Below are 17,880 nucleotides of genomic sequence, written 5' to 3' on the forward strand. Positions count from 1 at the left end.
GCGAACACCCGAAAACTCGTACCTCTACCGATTGAGCTACTATATAGAAGTTAGGATCGCAATATGTCATCATGAGACAGTTTTGCTTACCCCCGGCAGGTAGAATTGTTGGCCAAAATGTGGTAGGTTCAATATATTTCATTTTTCGATTTGGAAGCCAATCAAGGCAGCCTCAGGGTGACACGGACGGCGGCTGGGCGTAGTCTGGAGCACTGGCGGAAGTCCCCAGGGCCAGAAAAAGTTGCTTCGATCTCCCCTCCACTAAACAGCCAGGAGCCGGTCTTCCAAGGCTTGGGCAGCCAGGTTGCTGGGGGTGACCTCCATATTTCTGAGTCCACATTCCTCTTCGTTACCAGCATGGGGACCGCTGCTATCAAGGGGTTGACAGGGAGTACATCAAGAACACAAACCCGACAGGTAAGGAACCAGATACATGGGACAAGTACAAGCACCAATTTGCTTGGACATGCTCCAATTGCGCGATACCTGGACATAGCGTACTTGAACGAGTACTCTATGCTATTTGACCGAGGCCATCACCTCAAGTCTACGAGGGGACGAGCTCATCGTGCTTGACATTCAACCGAGTACCAGTGCAGCTAAGGGACAACTGCAGAGTAGTCAGGTTGGCTATGGGCTTTCAACTCGCAACAATGAAAGCCGGCCAGCCTGCGGTTAAATCCGATTTCAAAACAGGCGCATCCTATCCGGTAGAGTGCCGGTTTAACTTAGGCGGGCTCAAGGTCTATGACCCAAATGACGTGCGAGCCTAAAAAGTTTTTCTCAAGACCCCTAACCCACACACGCTTACAAGTATTCATCCACAGCCAGGTACCACGAAGCAAGGTCAGCTTTGTACAGTAAGTCTTCCATACCCAAGGCATATCTCGGGTCTACACATGACCATCGTAGGCAGGTAAGAACCAGGTCGGACCAGACCTGACCACTTCATTTCCGGGGGACGTCGGCCATCGTCGGCCCAAACGCCGCCCCCCGCACTCACCACAGGGAACTCTCCTCAATTTAGTATTTACAATCAAGACCTCTCATATCCCAGCTCAACGTCTGGACTTGCTATCTACAAAGATTGAACCTGTGAGGTAGTGAGTCGACAGACGAAGAGTCAGCCTCAAGGTCCACGACAGCCACGACCGGCACCTGGATGGCCAACATGGCGAACAACAACTCATCATCCCAGGCCAATGGCGACAGCAACCAAATAGCACAGGACTACGACCTCTCCCAACCCATAAACTCAACATCCGGCCTAAGGTCAGGCCTCACATCCTACGGCGACGCCCACTTCTCCCTATTCCTGCGCAAAGTCTTCATCAAAGCCCTGGGCTACTCCGACTCAGCCCTCTCGTCACCTATAATCGGAATCATAAACACCTACTCCTCCTTCAACCCATGCCAGTCCAATGTCCCGCAGCTCATCGAATCCGTGAAACGCGGTGTTCTGGCCTCAGGCGGATTGCCAGTGGACTTCCCAACCATCAGTATCCACGAGAGCTTCTCATCCCCGACATCAATGTACCTACGTAACCTAATGGCCATGGACACCGAGGAGATGACCCGTGCGCAACCCGTCGACGCGGTGGTCATGATCGGTGGGTGCGACAAGACGGTCCCCGCGCAATTGATGGGCGGGATCAGCGCCAATAAGCCTGTCATCCCTCTCATCACGGGGCCCATGATGCCCGGGTCTGTCGAGGGCGTCAGGGTCGGCGCATGCACAGACTGCAGGAGTTACTGGGCCAAGTTCCGCGCCGGCGACGTCGATGTTGAGGACATCATGTCTGTCAACGAGGAACTCGCGCCCACGGGCGGGACATGTGGTGTGATGGGCACTGCATCGACAATGGCCTGCATCACCGCCGGACTCGGTCTCCTCGAACTACGAGCCGGTGCGACCGCTGCGGCCGTGACCTCATCGCGGCTACGTGTGGCTGAACAGGCTGGCCGAAATGCGGTCGCGATGTTAAAGATCGAGAACACAAAACCGCAAGAGCTTCTGACGAGAGAGAGCTTCCTCAACGCCATTACCGTGCTACAGGCCATTGGCGGCAGCACCAACGCTGTCGTACACCTGTTGGCTATCATCAACAGACACCCGCAGGTCGCGGGCACGATCGACCTCAAGACTTTCGACGAGATAGGCAGGAAGACACCACTTTTAGTCGACCTCAAGCCTAGCGGCGACAACTACATGACCGACTTTCACAATGCAGGCGGCATGCTGGCCTTGATGCACACACTAAGACCACTACTACACCTCAACGCCAGAACCTACAGTGACCAGACGTTAGGCGAACTTCTCGACACCACGCCCTTCAAATCGTTTGCATATTCTCGGCAAATCGTCCGGTCTCTCGACGACCCTCTCTACCCACAGTCAAGCCTGGTCGTGCTGTACGGCAATATTTGCCCGGACGGTGCAGTCATGAAAGCATCCGCCTCAAAGAACCGCAAGCTCCTTCAACACCGAGGATCAGCCTGCGTGTTCGAAAATACAGCAGACATGGCCAAACGAATCGACTCACCGGATCTGGACGTGACCGAAAACTCCATTTTGATTCTCAAGAGTATAGGTCCGGTCGGCAATCCAGGCATGCCTGAGGCAGGTCTCATCCCGATACCACAGAAGCTAGGCAGACAGGGAGTCGGAGATATGCTACGCATCAGCGACGGGCGGATGAGTGGAACGGCAGGAGGCACGATCATACTGCACATATCGCCAGAGTCTGCGGATCTCGATTCAGTGTTCGGTATCGTGCAGACTGGCGATAACATTGTCTGTGACATTGAGAAGAGGACTCTGACTCTTGAGTTAGAACAAGAAGAGATCAGTAAGCGGATAGCCGAGCGGAAACAGCGGGCTCAGCATTTGTCTGGAAAAGGTGAAGGGCGACCAGAGCAATGGTTAGAAAGACATGGTCGGAGAGGATATCGTGGACTGTATGAGAGAGAGGTCAATCAAGCTCATCTGGGTTGTGACTTTGGATTTCTTACAGCACAAGGACCTGGCGTCGGACAATCTGAAGATCGGCAGTGATGTTGCTCGAAAAGGCCCATGTAAGACGGAGCCAAATTGTTGAACAGCGACAAGGAGACCGCCTCGACGCACGTCGGGTCAGACCCGCGGAGTGCACAACATCAGTGGTGGGTGAGGATCAGGCAGACAGCTCGATCAACAGAATGGCTCAATCATGATTGCTGGGATATCGAAACAGTCACGCTGTAGCCATCCTGACAATGAAGTAGAGGAGGTTTCTTCACTGTCACAGTCCGCTCCATCCAGGGATGCGCCTGGGAATGAAGAATACGGATTGTTGACCGTGTGGAAGCTCTCCCGCTGTCATGATGAACGGACCTCGAATACATCAGGCTCAACATGACATGCAGAAGCAAGTGAGGCATGCCATGCATGCATCTCGCGAAGTCTTCAAAGCCTGGACAAGAGATACTTTGCAGCAATAAGTTCAAGGAGCAATGATAGTTACCTTCTTTGATCATCTTGAAGCTTTTCATGAACCGACGATATGAAGCGACTACCATTTCAGGTAACTGGGACAGTGAGAAAGGAGCCTTGAAGACGCAAAGCAACCATCAGATTATGGTTCCAACCGCAGGGATGAATGCAAAGTGATCGATGTAGTAGCCGCTCTGACGTTGTCCATTGAGCTAAACTCCAAGAAGCAACATTATTGCCTTGTTGAACGAGTCTCGAGGATTTTCATGAACCGACATTAATTAAAGCTGTTGCCGGTTAGGGAAGTGCGTTGAACGACACCATGGATGCGGTATGCGGACACCGGGAGATTAGTATCCATGGGCCAATGCTTGCACGCCCTGGTGGGCTAGTCATACCACAAAAGTAAGACGACAGGACGGTATTGCAACCACGATCATGCGATTCGTCGCCATAGATGTCGCGCATGTCTGGCAAGACCACGAGTTGTCGATCCCGAGAGCGTGGCAAAGAAAGCACATACCGCAACGATCCTAGTACGTAGAGCCGAGACCAGCAATGAAGACGTGTGAGCGGTCCAGGCCAAAGTACCGCTGATCGCGACAGGCATCGAACCTTCACGTTGACCTAATTGACGCGGTACATTCGGTAAAATTACAAAAGCGCCCTTTCAAGAGTTACCAAAAAGGGATACAGCTTTGATGGTGCCAAAGCGTGTTGACGTCCATCTACAGACACTTGTTGTTTAGGATGGCCAGATCTGCCGCCTGAAAGGGTGAATGTAGGGAGAGAAAGCAAAGCATACGACGCATGAAGATCCGACTCACCACGAAGCGACTGCTACTTCCGGAATCTGATGATCGATTGGCTTCCGGAGTTCGCCAGCACATTTCCGAAGCCACCACCTGAAAGGGAAGGTCACGGGAAACGCCCTGAAATATAACAGATTGCATAATCCCCAGACACTTCAGATTTTGACCTCAGTCGTCAAACAATCTCACTCTGCTAGTATTATTGAAGCGCTGCTCTTTCACCGTCGTGGCTGAGAGCAGGAGTAGCTTTGGTAAAGGTAAAATGTTTGGTACAGGACTTTGTACTGGTACTCACCAGCCTCAGATGAACAGCCGTTTCGGGCCGTCTTTAGGGGTCTCGTCAAAGGAGCGTGGAGCCCCATACACCGCAATTGCACCCGCAATGCTGTCAAGAAGCCTTCCTGATTTGAACCGCTTGCCATTCTGAGAGTCCCTACCTGACAGAATGAGTGTGAATGCATATTAACTCAGCTGCGGAATACATAGTGGACCTGACATGATTTCAGGACACAGTCCGTCTATGTTGACGAGATCCCGAACCAGACTCACACCCTTATGCAGCTCCTAGAATCAACAATCTTGTCGTAGCGCTCCTTCCCCTTCAGCCCTCATTCAGGGTTTCGGACAAACCAGCGTCGTATTCGGTGCTGCACTGTATGACCAGCATCCTTGTCCACCGCTGCGGTTGCGGGCGGAGTGGACATGTAGCCTGACATCCTCCCATTCTGTCTTTCAAGTGCGCTGCAGATCCACTCGTAGCTTTTAATCGCTATCGTCAAAGCGCTTGTGGATGTCGTTCATCTCTGAGGCATCATCGCAGAGAGGTAACTGACATCAGTCTTCCCATTCTTCCTCCCATTCTTCTGAGACTCTGCAGATTTGTGCCGATACTTGAGAGGCGTGTTTTCTGGGTGGCTGGTGAGGTCCGACATCGTCGTAAGCATCACGCCTGAAGTACTCTGAATATTGAGGCTGCTCGGAGGGGTTGGCAGGAGATAATTGTCTTTCTTCTTCCTGGGTGTGGCAGGTACCGTCTTACCGGACTTCCTCTCAGATCTCTGCTCGGGCACCACTGTAAGCTTTTCTGGTTTCGCGATCTGTTCAGGGGGAGTCATATTCGTAACTCCAACGGCTCTCTTCTTGCGTGGACCGCTCGGTGAGGAGACAGAGGCTTTTCGTTTGCGGGATTTCGTCGTCAGCTTTATTCGTTCTGCTGAGCTCAGTATAGTCTCTCGGTGTCGACTGGCTAAAAGCGACGGTTGCTCATCTTCGGCATCGACGGAAGTCGGCGACGGCGATGGCAAAGCCACCATAGTGCTCTTAGATGGTGGATTGACAGGAGGCCAATTGTTCTGCCTGCAATGGGTCAGCTCAAGCAATGCGGGTTTTGCGTTATCTTACCAGACATCTAATTCATCCTTGGCTCGCACGGCCATCTCAAGCTCATACAGCTCGCTGCTGGATGCCCAGGATAACTCGTCGTCCGATGAGTCCATCAGTTGCAAAGACCTGAAGATGATGGCCCGCGACCAAGAACAACAGCACACCCACCAAGACTTGCAAACGATGGCGAGGGAGTCTCTCTAGTCTTTGCAAGATGAACATCAGAAGTACATAAAGCAGGACGAAGGAGGAAAATTCAGCGGCAGTTCGAAATAACATCGATGCTCTCTTGCGATGGTTGGGCATGGATATGGGAAGGGAGGTTCAGAGAAGCAGGACTTTTGGGAAAGAAGGTGGTGCAGCGCAACTGCCTGTTTCCTCGCTGTGACATAGTTCATGATAATACCTACGTGCAAGTGTGAAGATATTAAGAATCCTGGTGAGGCAGTTGGCAATATGACTTATCATTGACCGACGAGGTGAGTTGACGCATACTGTGATCAGAGGGCAGCGGGCAGCGCCCTCGTGCTTGACAATCCTCACTACCACCTTGACCTGCTCCAACACCAGCCCCATATGTACTTGGTAGACCCGGTCTTCCCTGCTCACAGAGTGCCATCTACCATGTCGTTGTCACTGATGGCAACTCTGGGCAGTTGAAGTTCAGCAGCCGCACAGTATCCGAGGTTAAGCCGCCTAACCGTTCATGGCAATCTAGCCGACAGTTTGGTCGCAGTCAATACATCAAGTCAACAAGAACCTGGCCAGCATGACCTGACGCATATTGACGCAATCTGACTACAAGTCCTACGACCGACATGTCCTACGCGATAGAAACCAAGAAGCGCAAGTTCGATCGAATTCTAGAAGCAATAAATGACGGGGCAGCATCTCCCTCACGAACCTCGCTCAACTCACGCAACAATGGATCAACAACAACCCTTTCGAAAGCTACCGACTCAGACTCTTCCAAGCGACTCCGCGTAGCTACCAGTACCAAACCTATTGTCTCTATCCCCTCGACGACCTCGCTCAGTGGACACTTCCTCCCATCCAGCCGCACAGCCTTTCTTCAGCGGCTCGAAACATTCCGGCATGTGACACAGTGGCATATACCTTCAACAGAACCCATAAATGCTGTTGTGTGGGCGAAGAGGGGGTGGACATGTGTAGACACCGATACTGTCTCGTGTGGTGCATGCAAGGAGAGATTACATGTTGATTTAGACACGGATGACTTCCAGGGTAGCAAGGATGACGAAGAGGACAAAGCGGCCGAAGAGGAGGACAGCTTTGCTATGACTACAGACCTACACGATAACATGGTCAAGCGATATCAGGGTATGATTGTTACCGCACATGCCGAGAGTTGTCTCTGGCGGAAACGTGGATGCGACTCGTCCATCCAACGCATCGAGGGCTTATTGAACACGAGTATGGCCGTTGCAGGATTACGAACACGTTACGACAGTATAATGACGAGAGCGGAGGAAGTTCCTGACGTGGCACCTCTTCCTGCGACCGTCTTTGAGGGCACTGGCGAACTCGAGCAGTTCCGTTTCATTGAAAACGAAAAGTCCAACCTCAATGTGTTACGGCTCGCGGTGTGTGGGTGGGAAAGAAAATGTGACGACGTTGTTGAATGCCATCATTGCTTCAGGTCCCTCGGGCTGTGGTTGTACCGTGGTGAAACTCCTATCATGGAAAGTTTGGACGCTGTCGACGATCATCTTGACTATTGCCCGTGGCGGTCGGCCACGGCTCAAGACACAGAGGTTGTCATTGGCGGACGGAAAAGCGATAATGAGTCTGCGCCGAAATCGCAGCGAGTGCCTGGCTGGGCTTTGGTGTACCAGGCGGTACTGAAGGACAGCATCAAAAGAAAAGGACAACGACCCACGACCTCCGCATCGACGTCCGAGTCAGAAGTGCTCAGCACGATGAGCACCAATGAGCCGTTGACACCGGAACAACGAGAAAGGAAAATGAGGGATTTATTGCGTAGAATCAAGGAGATCAAGAAGCCATTCAACGTGAAGGCGTTGCTGAAGCGCAAGGACAAAAATGCAGCTTGACATGGCTAGCCAGGTATCACCCATTGATGCAATCCCACATCCGATGCCTTCAAAGGGGGTTTGGCCGTCTTGCATGTGGTATATCGTCTAGCCCGGTTCCGAGGCAGCTGTGGGATATTGTTACGGGAAAGCTCCCGGATAGTGATTATGGCCCGTGGAGAGAATCCGGTCGCAAGCCCGGCGAAAACAATGGCCTTGTGTTGCAGCACCGGCCAGTGTTGCAGCACCGGCCAGTGTTCGGAAAGTGTTGCACGTCGATGCACGTGGGATTCTGCGTGGAGACCGAAAATATTGAGGTCTTGCAACAACAGTGTACCGTGTTTATTCGGTATGAACCGAGGTCGGACTTCTCATTTTGCATGCGGTGGGAGTGGGAACGGTGCTGAAATGCGGCACTGTGCAAGGCTAGGTGGTCGAGGCTGAGAGTTGCTGGCCGAAAGTAATTGTCCGAAATACAAATGTTAGGCCGAGGTGCGACACTACCCCCTGGTAGCCGAGCAAGGCTACGGTCTGATCACCGCACCGCCTACGGAAGGTATGGAAATCTAAAGTCTGCGGTACAGGTACATTAGCCTGTGGCACGGCTTCGTCCCCACCACAAAAAACCAAGGTCGACTGCCAGACTATCTCTACACAGTAAATAACGTCGCGTAGGTAATGGACGAAAATGGACAGATGAGGTTATTGACCCAATGTTCTCGTACAGGCATACTCACAGACCCAATCATCGAGTGCCACGTGAATGATTAGAACAATTGAAGCCTTGGGTGCTCTCCTGTCTTTCAGCTTGCACAAGGCTTGACTGGGAGGCAGTTCTGAACCCTGTAATCCACACTTCATTCAGCCTCGTAGATCCAGACTTCAGTGGCAGTAAAGCACATGCTACTTTGACCCTTTCATGACATTACGGCGTCCCGCGAGCCCCGATAGTACCCGTACCCGGTACCAGTGTCAGGGACTTCCGCCGAGTACCCTACCCACGCACGCAATCCGCCTACTAAAGGGGATATGTCGGCATCTTGAAGAGAGTCATCTCGACCAGGTCTAATGACACACAAAGGTGCTGACAAGACTTGACGACGATTGTTGTACTGTAGATTCATGGGTGCTCATCAAGGATGCTTCAGATAATATGCCGGAAGCACGCATTTCCCGCATTTCACGAGGTGACAGCGTACTTTAGACAGCCGTTTTGAGGGAAGAGAGCGGAGACAACCGTCAGACACCAACACATCCCCACGGAAATCTGCCAACTGCGACCCGGAATGGAGCCGACAGAGTTAAAGCGTTTGTCCGACAATAAATGTATTGCTTTGATCCTAAAGAGTTGGCATGCTTTTTCCCCGCATCTTCATGTCCCTCCCGTGCTTCCAACTGTCCGAACACCAAGATGACGATGCCCAATCCTCGTCGACTCAAGCACACTAGAGAACTGTTCGTCCAATCCTCGGCCTTTCGTATTGATTGCTGTATCCAATGGTTGTTGCGTTTATATACCAGGGCCATGCCCGGCCCCGTGGTCTCCCATTGCTCAAAAGCCCAAGCCCAAGTCCAAAGCCGCGGTCAGGTCACGCACTCTCACACCTCCTCTTCCCTTCTCCTCTTGCAGACTGCGGAGTTGCTTCCTCGTTGGCAGTCAATCTCCTCCCTCACCCCGGCCGAGCTCTGCCCTTTACTTGTACCTCCTGTCTCGCGTCCTTCCGTGGGCAATTGACAAGACTCACCGTCCTCGGTCACCGAGTATCTGCACCGGCCAGCCCACTTGTAGTGTCACACCAGCCAGATCTGACCGATCAGCTCTATACCGCAACTGGACCGGTGATCCTCCATCGTGTCTGTCGAGCACATTGGCGCCGATCGAGTACTGTTGCGTACTCTTCTGTACGTGGACATACTCTCACCCCAGGTGAGCCGGTTTGCGAGCAACATGTCTAGCCTTGCGCATGCTCATGTATCCAGACACTAATAGTGGATGCGCAGGCTTTAGATACAGACCCCAAGCCTCGTTCCCTCCCTTACGACATTTGGCACCATGTCTGGCAGTGGTACTGCCAATCGTATCAAAGAAGGTGCACGGTCGGCCGCAAGTAAAGTCGAAGAAGCCGCCTCAGAAGTGGTGCACAACCCGGCACAGGTCAAGAATGACTTCCTTCATACGCCGCTCATGCGGGGTGCCCTACCTTTCATCAATGGAGGCCTCTCAGGCATGTTTGCAACAGCCTGCATTCAACCCATAGATATGATCAAGGTGCGCCTGCAACTGGCAGGCGAGGGCATAAGAACGGGACCCAAACCTTCAGCCATTGGCATTGCGAAGGACATAATCGCCCAAGGCAAGGCCCTTGACCTGTACACAGGTCTCTCAGCTGGTCTGTTGAGACAAGCTGTTTATACCACTGCAAGATTGGGACTTTTCGACACCTTTCAGAACATGATGCAGGCAAGAGCTCAGAAGCAAGGGACACAAATAGGCTTCCTTGAACGAGGAGCTGCAGGATTGACCGCCGGAGGTCTGGCAGCCATGATAGGCAACCCCGCCGATCTGGCCCTCATTCGAATGCAGTCGGACGGTTTGAAGCCCAAAGAACAAAGAGCGAATTATCGTTCAGTTTTTGATGCGCTTACGCGCATTGCCAAAACCGAAGGGATCGGTGCATGGTGGGCAGGAGCTTATCCCACCGTGATTCGTGCCATGGCTCTGAACTTTGGCCAACTCACCTTCTTTGCCGAGTCCAAGGCGCAACTGAGGCAGCATGCCCCCAGCCTATCAGAAGGCGCCAGGACCTTGAGCGCGTCTGCCATTGCCGGCTTCTTTGCCTCGTTCTTCAGCTTGCCTTTTGACTTCATCAAGACGCGCCTGCAGAAACAGAGCAAGAGTCCTGACGGGAAACTGCCGTACAGTGGATTGTTAGACTGCGCCAGAAAAGTCATCCGTGATGAAGGTTGGTTGAGGTTTTATCGTGGATTTCCGACATACTATGTTAGAATTGCACCACATGCGTACGTACTCACCTTGCTGGTTTTGTGGATTGTGCTGATGCCCACATAGGATGATTACGTTGATCGTGGCCGACTATCTCAAGTTGATCACCGCTTGAAGATTTCCAAATGAAAAGCCTATGAGGAAGAATCTGATCGACTCGCAAGCTTGAGGATAAACAGACTTGAGGAAGGCGGCCGCATAGTTATTGGGTGCACAACAAGTGCAAGAGGTGGACGGCTTTCAGGCATGCTCATACCAGACCGTCCGGCGATAATTCCGATCCTTCTCCGGCAAAAGCAGGTGCCTTCGACGGTATGCTGATAGAGATTGTTAAGCGGCCCTTTCAAGGGTCTGTCTTGCCTGTGTTTAGGAGTTCCCACACAACATAGCATGTAACAGTGCGAAAGTAGCTTGTCTACCAGAAGATAATAACAGGAAGGCTGAATAGATGGCAGGAAATCACAATATAAAAGTGCGAACGGACCGAATGCCGATAATCGGTCCCCGGACGCCGACAAATGTGCTTGCTGCTTTTGTGAACGACCCTACATAACTTACCAGGTAGGTTCAAGTTCTAATAGAAATTCCGTAGACGGGTCATTGTACTAGAGGTTCATTGCAAGCCGTCATGAGGTTGATGTGCGCTCGACTGGTGTCGCAAATAGCCATCATTCCGGGAAGTATTCACGATTATGCTTTGATTTTCTTCTTGAGAGCCTCAGATTGATTGGCTTGGGCGCCTTGGACCAGCGCATTTGCTTGTTGGCCTCAACACACCAAGGATCCTCCAAAATGAAGCCGCGAGTCAGGTTATGAAAATTCGCCAATATTGGCTTAATCCTTGCCTACAAGAGAGGTGGCATTTGTAGTTTGTGCATCTCGTCACCATAGAATGTGGGTGAATGCATCGGGCCCGCCCTTGCTTCGTGTCCGCATCCCCCCACATGACAGGTCTCCTCCATCCGGGGAAGCCGGAAAGGTCAGACATGACAGGCAGATAAGATGACACTGGATAAGCTGGCAGCCCTAACATGAGAGCCTTGCCAGGTCGTACAGGGTAAATGGCGGCGAGGAGATCAAAAGTGACACAAGCGAAGTGCCACCGATCTCTTTCCAAGACTAACCTCTCAAAGGAATTCTTGACATTTGTAGCGTCAAAAGCCGTCAACGACGGCAATCGTAGTTGGGCATCTTGAATGGACAGTAATAGGAACTCGACAATCTCTCAGGGCTTTTGTACAACTATTGGGCATCAGTCAGGCTTTCGTCAACCAACAAGCTGTTCGCGAAAAGCTAACGCAGGACCACAGGATTGGTCCTGAATGTAATGGTCGCATCCGGCCATCCCCCCGTGGGACGCTTTGTGGAAGGGCCGTTGCGCGTCTTGTGGCGGGTTGCCCCATGCTTTTGGACCCCCCCGTCCGCATTCCCGCAACAGACGGCGGGCAACTTCAGACAAGGGGCTGACGGCAATTTCGGGGGCTGCGCTGCTCATCAAACGTCGCTAAGCAAGGCACGGGAGTGTCCAGTGTCCACAGAAGTTCGGAGACGGATGTCGTGGCGCTGGTTTAGAACCTTGATTTTGTTCTTTCTCCCACGGTCTAGAAATCACGGATACGTGCTAGGTAGCATCTCAAGCCTATGGCGCACCAGTGTTTCCGGTTGGTGACGTGTAGAAGCTTTCCAAACCTGGCGAGCTCCAGGAAAAGGAAAGTACAGGGCATGATTTATTTGGCGATCGTGTCGTCGATCAAATATCATGCCAGGATGAGATTGTCGCCTATTGATCGGACAGCCGAGAAAGGATAACAAAGGCCACCGATCGCCCAACGTCAAGCAACGCATTCCAATCGGGATCATGTCTTTGGCGAGAGACACCAGAAGGTGTTCAAGCAGACGAAGGGAAGAAGCTGGACCAGCAAATGGATGGTAGATACGATGCAAGCGGCGTCCCAGTTCAGCCCCTGTCGATTCTCACCCTTGCGCACGCCATCAGCATCCATCCTGGATTCCTGGAAGCGGTTCAATGGCCCAAACCTCGCCTCGTGGCGCTCCGGGGAAACACTTCTGGCGCATTCGGAAGGACTGCACCAGACTGCAGGCGACTGGCCAGCCGGGTTCGTTTGAAATGTGACATCCCACGTCGTCTTTCACCGCCAGATTTTTGAGTGACAAGGTCCCCAGACTTTCCCACGCCAACGGAGGTATTTGACTACCGTCAGATCCTCCCTGATTGTCCGCTCTTTTGCTCCTGACAATCCTGCCTTCTACTGCACCTTTCTGCGATAGTACAAGTCAAGTCTCTTGCCGTCCATAATCCGCCGATCAGCTTTCAAAGGAAAATCATCGGCTTGTGACGGTTGTACCTGCAGCACCTTTACTACACCCCTAAACCTAGCCGGCGATCACTCTCGCTACTTAACCTTAAAACCATCAATACCTCACCACGCACAAAGTGAGTCAATTGCAGTTCATGCTATGCAACAAGTCCTTGTCGTTGTCGCTAAACGCTGACCATATTCTTCTAGCCTTGTGCTATGACTTCGGCCATGAACCGCTCATCTTACCGATCAACGGTGCTCGCCGTCGAGACCTCAACTCGAGATATCCACAGGGCTGTCGAAGCATCTCCACGACCTAAATACGTCTCCTACTCGGATCGCAGACAATTTTCTGAAGATTCACCTCCCCCACCTCCACCGTCACCAGTCCACTGGAAGTTTGACAAGCAAGATCGATGAATGCGACCTTGACCCGCTGAGTCTGGGATTGATGTCGGGTTGTTGGGTGTGCAAAGAGTTTTCTGCCTGATATCAGGCATCTTCGGAAATGTCGTTGTTAATAGGGCTTGTCCTGGATGGTCCTTGGTCTTTGAATTTCTGGCGCAAGATCATTGGCGTGTGGAAAAGTGTGGGCGTTTTGCTCTGTTCAACCTGCCTCGCCTTCGGGCATCTGGGCACTTTCTTGTAGCTCCTCGGCTCTTTCACCGTGACGAGAATAAATTCCTTGCAGCCCTGCACGAGCTTCATTTTCTCCGTCGTCCACCTTCCTGTTAGGCTCCTCAAACTCGCTGTGTGTTGTGTTATGCAGTTCGGAAGTACCGTTTGAAGCAGATTTTTCGTCATCAAGCGCTCGGACACTGTCTCCTTCGCCGCGCCGGCGCTTGATATCCATCAGGTTCTCCAAAAAAGATGCCTGTCGCTTGATCTGAGCGGCCACTTTCGGGTTTGGCGTCCGGATGTCCCTCAAACTGCCGCCGTTGGATGTCTTTGGGGCTTCAGTAGGCTGTCGGTGTTCGTCCTCCTCGATTGTGTTCTCTTCTGAGGCAGACGGCTTCTTCTTGACCAGATTCGTTCGCTCGCCTACGAGTTTGATTCGTGATGTGCCAATGAGGTCGAAGTCGTCGGCTGAGTGCAGTATCTCGCCGGAATCTATCAGCCCAGGCTGTGCCAAAAACATATTGCTGCCAATCATATCGGTCCACATACAGCTATAGACTCGATCCTGGTAGGAGATGATCGGGTTGGTGGTATCGAGGCCCAAAATTTGCGCTTTTGTCATGATTGGCAATGCACCTTGATCAGAATCTTCTGCATCATGAGCAGGCGTCCCTTGACCCTCCGTGGCAGAAGGAGAGTGGTCCTCAGGAGTGCCTGATGGATTAGGCGTTGGTCCAGCTGGCTCCGGTGTTTGCGCAACAGCACCAGATCGTCGTCGTTTACCCGGGGTCACTGGCTTCGGCGCTCCGGGCACATTTGTTTTGAGGTTAGATTGTAATGATGAGAGGTCAAGATCCACGAGGAACGTCTGTGGAAGAACGAATAAGGCACGATCAAAACGAAAAAGGAAAGCTGAGGTATTCTCAGCATAGCTCCTACCTCTGTTTGTGTCTCATCATATTCATACTCATACTCCTCGTCCTGCGGAGGCGCAGCAGATTGTTCCTGCATTTGGCCCTTGTCCACGAACTTCGGCCGTGGTTTAGTGAAGACTAATCCACGGCTGTTATGAAAAGGAAAAGCTTCAATCAGCGGCAGAACAGGTCACCACGTGACCTGAAGATCTTAAAGCAGCACCGTACTCTTTTACTCCCAGTACTGGTAATTGTCCTTATCTCTTGTGCCCCTCGCAGTGGAACGTGTTCGAGTGGTTGGAACCAAGTCAACAACCTCTGACTTTTCTTGAGATGAAGTGAACAAGAAAATGACAATGTCGTGCAAGGTATCAAGCAAGGATGGAGTGGAGGCAGGTGAAACCGTTGGAATTAGACAGTGACCAAGATAATGAGGGGGTGGTGACTGGAACGGGGAAGATTGGCTGTTTGGACATAAATAACTACCGCCTACCGAGCCTAGCGGATCGGACTTTACAGGGGCTAAAACAGGTCACTCGATGTCATTCTTTTGTCCGAAGGGGCCCAGACAACCATCAGCCGCACCGGTCACTCTTTGGATCTCTTCAACCTTGTCTTCACCTCTTTACTATTCACTTGTCATTCTGGCACATGGGTTCAATCGGCTTTCGATTGTCATCAATCTACTGCAACATGACTAGAAGTGTATAGCTTCAGCATAGCTTCATGTCGTGAAGCACTGCACGAGAACAGACCGCCATATCAAACGCCAAGTCTCTGGAGCCAATTATACCTCATCAGTACGTGAATCCCGTCTCCTCACTGCATCTGGATCTGGACCTGAACCCTTCCCGGGGCCTGACTCGGATGCTGGCGGAACCAGCGTCTTATCGCATTCACAATTATTCATCCTTCCACCAGCACAGCGGACTGGGACCCTTTTTATGTCGTATCCTAGCGGAGCCTGGGTCTGTCATGGTTCCCGGATACACGTCCCTTTTCCACTCGTCTATTTACCCAATGCAGTCATTGATAGCCTTTCCGCGCGGTCAGCTCGACCGAGACTCGAGCGTCCCCTCGTTTTCCGATCTGATGCTCGCCGCTACATCCGGGTGATGCACCCTCAGACCCGTTGATTCATATGCCTGTCCTTATGTCAGATTTTGTCTTCCTGGTGATACTGATGGCTAATCATTTCGGCCTTTCGCTCTTTCAGTGGCCTTAGGCTCTCACCATGACGGGCTCACGCGGCTTACCCATCCAATATATACCTTGACGGCGGAGCCCACAGTATTCTCTACTATTTCCTCGTTCGAATCCTCGGCGAGTCCGACCAGTGACAACTACCACCTCCCTACAGCGGTCACCTCACTCGACGTCGGACCTACTTCTGCCATTGTCGTGGTTGAGCCGAGCCCGGCGACTGCACAGCAAGGCGTTATCGTTCATGATTCGGTAGCGAAGGATTCTCTGCAGGCAGAGGAGATGGGCGGCACCAAGACGAAGGTCACTATAGGTGTCCTGTCCACCATCATATCTTATATGTGCCTAAACAGCATGTACAGAGATACGAATCCAGAGGCGTTCATTTGGCAAGATGAGGACTGGGAAGATTCGAGTTGGATGGCCACATCCAAGTCCTGGCTTGATCGGAAATGCTGTCGGTGGATTGGAGTGTGCGGCGGTCTACACATGCACTGGGTCTCCGCGACCGACATATTCGGGCATCGACCTCTAGTGGACGGCAAATCGAAAAAGTTGGTCGACAAGCGACCCAAATGGGATTGGCAACATGCGTGGACAGAGGGCAACGACAGGCCCGAAGATTGGGCCGACGACGAGCGCGTCCTGAGGGAAATCCCGGACTACGTGATGGAATACGCTCCACTTGTCCACCTCTATTCTGGAGAGCAGTTTTGGCCTTGTGATATCGCCGAACATCTGTACCACATCACACCAACGCTGAACTATACACCAGTGAGGTCGGGGCAGGACCATCTAACCCTGCAGAACTTGGATAGACTCAACGAATATCAGCCCCCTCGATGGGTCTATTTGACCAGCAACGACAACGTGGAAGAACGACCAGCGTGGTTGGAGGGTGAAAAGAACATCCCTAGCGAGCCATCAGACGTGAATGACCTGTTTGAAGATAATGATGGCTGGGTCCACAAACCAGGTCGAACGTATGTTCAGGGTATGAAGCATGCCATATCTGACTTGAAAGACTGGCTCACGCCCGAAGTTGGGGAGGGGAATAGTGCGGACGATTTTCGCGCCTCCGAGACTGCCCAATCAGAGCAGGACGAGGATGCACGCCGGATACATCAAGAGTTGAAACGCTCAACAACTCGAGATCACACGCAGGAGAAATTCCGCGGTGGTCGAAGCGGAGCACCTGCCGTCCTGGTGACGGTCAACAAGGGTCATGGCATTGTCGACGCCTTTTGGTTCTTCTTCTATAGTTTCAACCTGGGCAACGTGGTGCTCAATGTCCGGTTCGGCAATCACGTGGGAGACTGGGAACACACCGCTGTTCGGTTCCAGCATGGCGAACCCAAAGCTGTCTTTTTCAGCGAACACAACTTCGGCTCGGCTTACACCTACGATGCCGTCGAAAAGCTTGGAAAGCGGCCTGTCATCTATTCAGCATATGGAACTCATGCCATGTATGCCACTCCAGGGACACATCCCTATGTCCTGCCTTGGGGCATATTGCACGATATGACCGACCGCGGTCCTCTGTGGGATCCGGCGTTGAACTCGCATGCTTATACATATGACTACAAGACAGAGAACTTACGATCTTCCAACCTGACCCCCAGTGCACCAACAGAATGGTTCCATTACGGTGGTCATTGGGGTGACAAGTTCTACCCGCTGGGTGATCGCCGGCAGTATCGATTTGCTGGCCAGTACCACTATGTCAATGGACCTTACGGTCCCAAATTCAAAAACCTTGCACGAAAGAAAATCTGCCAGGGCCCGGAATCAGCACCTTGTGTCATCAAGAACTGGCTCGGTTTATCGGACAAGATTGGACATTTGCATCTTGCGAACGAGAATGAGGAGGAAGACCTGTAAAGTAACGACCGACATGAACATGGCGTCCCGGCTTTATCATTATTTGATGGCTAGCATCACGATACCCTTTGCGAGTCCTTTTTGGGGGGTTGTTCAGGATTGCATTTCTTGATACCCATCCCGCATAGACCTGGATACTGGCTCTCCTAAGGTTTGTTGCACTACAGAAGTACTAGTATAGATGAGAATGAAAGCCATTTTTTATCAATATCATTGAA

At 52.0% G+C, this 17,880-nt stretch overlaps 7 protein-coding genes across 7 annotated transcripts; 4 read left to right on the forward strand and 3 right to left on the reverse strand.

Moving 5' to 3' along the window:
• Positions 1 to 9: 9 nt before the first annotated feature.
• Positions 10 to 695, reverse strand: EDD37DRAFT_629138 (uncharacterized protein). The gene is made up of 2 exons (XM_062816491.1): positions 91 to 695; positions 10 to 39 (listed from the first exon to the last, which is right to left on the reverse strand). The coding sequence occupies exon 1, from the start codon at positions 492 to 494 to the stop codon at positions 162 to 164; it is 333 nt and encodes a 110-aa protein (XP_062671121.1). The 5' UTR covers positions 495 to 695; the 3' UTR covers positions 10 to 39; positions 91 to 161.
• A 107-nt stretch (positions 696 to 802) lies between these two features.
• EDD37DRAFT_381032 (dihydroxy-acid dehydratase) lies at positions 803 to 3,131 on the forward strand. Its single transcript, XM_062812091.1, has 2 exons — positions 803 to 860; positions 913 to 3,131. The coding sequence occupies exon 2, from the start codon at positions 1,163 to 1,165 to the stop codon at positions 3,053 to 3,055; it is 1,893 nt and encodes a 630-aa protein (XP_062671122.1). The 5' UTR covers positions 803 to 860; positions 913 to 1,162; the 3' UTR covers positions 3,056 to 3,131.
• A 1,950-nt stretch (positions 3,132 to 5,081) lies between these two features.
• Positions 5,082 to 5,780, reverse strand: EDD37DRAFT_608689 (uncharacterized protein; the record flags this gene model as incomplete). Its single annotated transcript, XM_062815074.1, has 2 exons — positions 5,082 to 5,640; positions 5,686 to 5,780. The coding sequence occupies 2 exons, from the start codon at positions 5,778 to 5,780 to the stop codon at positions 5,082 to 5,084; spliced, it is 654 nt and encodes a 217-aa protein (XP_062671123.1).
• A 635-nt stretch (positions 5,781 to 6,415) lies between these two features.
• On the forward strand, positions 6,416 to 7,945 carry EDD37DRAFT_381265 (C3HC zinc finger-like-domain-containing protein). The gene has a single exon (XM_062812093.1). It carries the CDS (start codon positions 6,486 to 6,488, stop codon positions 7,740 to 7,742), a length of 1,257 nt encoding a protein of 418 aa, XP_062671124.1. The 5' UTR covers positions 6,416 to 6,485; the 3' UTR covers positions 7,743 to 7,945.
• A 1,829-nt stretch (positions 7,946 to 9,774) lies between these two features.
• EDD37DRAFT_608691 (mitochondrial brown fat uncoupling protein 1) lies at positions 9,775 to 10,840 on the forward strand (the record flags this gene model as incomplete). The annotated part of the gene is made up of 2 exons (XM_062815075.1): positions 9,775 to 10,742; positions 10,792 to 10,840. 2 exons carry the CDS (start codon positions 9,775 to 9,777, stop codon positions 10,838 to 10,840), a joined length of 1,017 nt encoding a protein of 338 aa, XP_062671125.1.
• Positions 10,841 to 13,559: 2,719 nt separating this feature from the next.
• On the reverse strand, positions 13,560 to 14,817 carry EDD37DRAFT_381295 (uncharacterized protein). The gene is made up of 2 exons (XM_062812094.1): positions 14,604 to 14,817; positions 13,560 to 14,532 (listed from the first exon to the last, which is right to left on the reverse strand). Exons 1-2 carry the CDS (start codon positions 14,673 to 14,675, stop codon positions 13,654 to 13,656), a joined length of 951 nt encoding a protein of 316 aa, XP_062671126.1. The 5' UTR covers positions 14,676 to 14,817; the 3' UTR covers positions 13,560 to 13,653.
• A 217-nt stretch (positions 14,818 to 15,034) lies between these two features.
• Positions 15,035 to 17,870, forward strand: EDD37DRAFT_629152 (uncharacterized protein). Its single transcript, XM_062816492.1, has 2 exons — positions 15,035 to 15,378; positions 15,795 to 17,870. Coding segments are annotated over exons 1-2 (1,869 nt in total). The 5' UTR covers positions 15,035 to 15,377; the 3' UTR covers positions 17,663 to 17,870.
• Positions 17,871 to 17,880: the final 10 nt, after the last annotated feature.

Source organism: Exophiala viscosa (assembly GCF_022695815.1).
Source record: "Exophiala viscosa unplaced genomic scaffold EDD37scaffold_4, whole genome shotgun sequence".
NCBI lineage: Eukaryota > Fungi > Ascomycota > Eurotiomycetes > Chaetothyriales > Herpotrichiellaceae > Exophiala > Exophiala viscosa.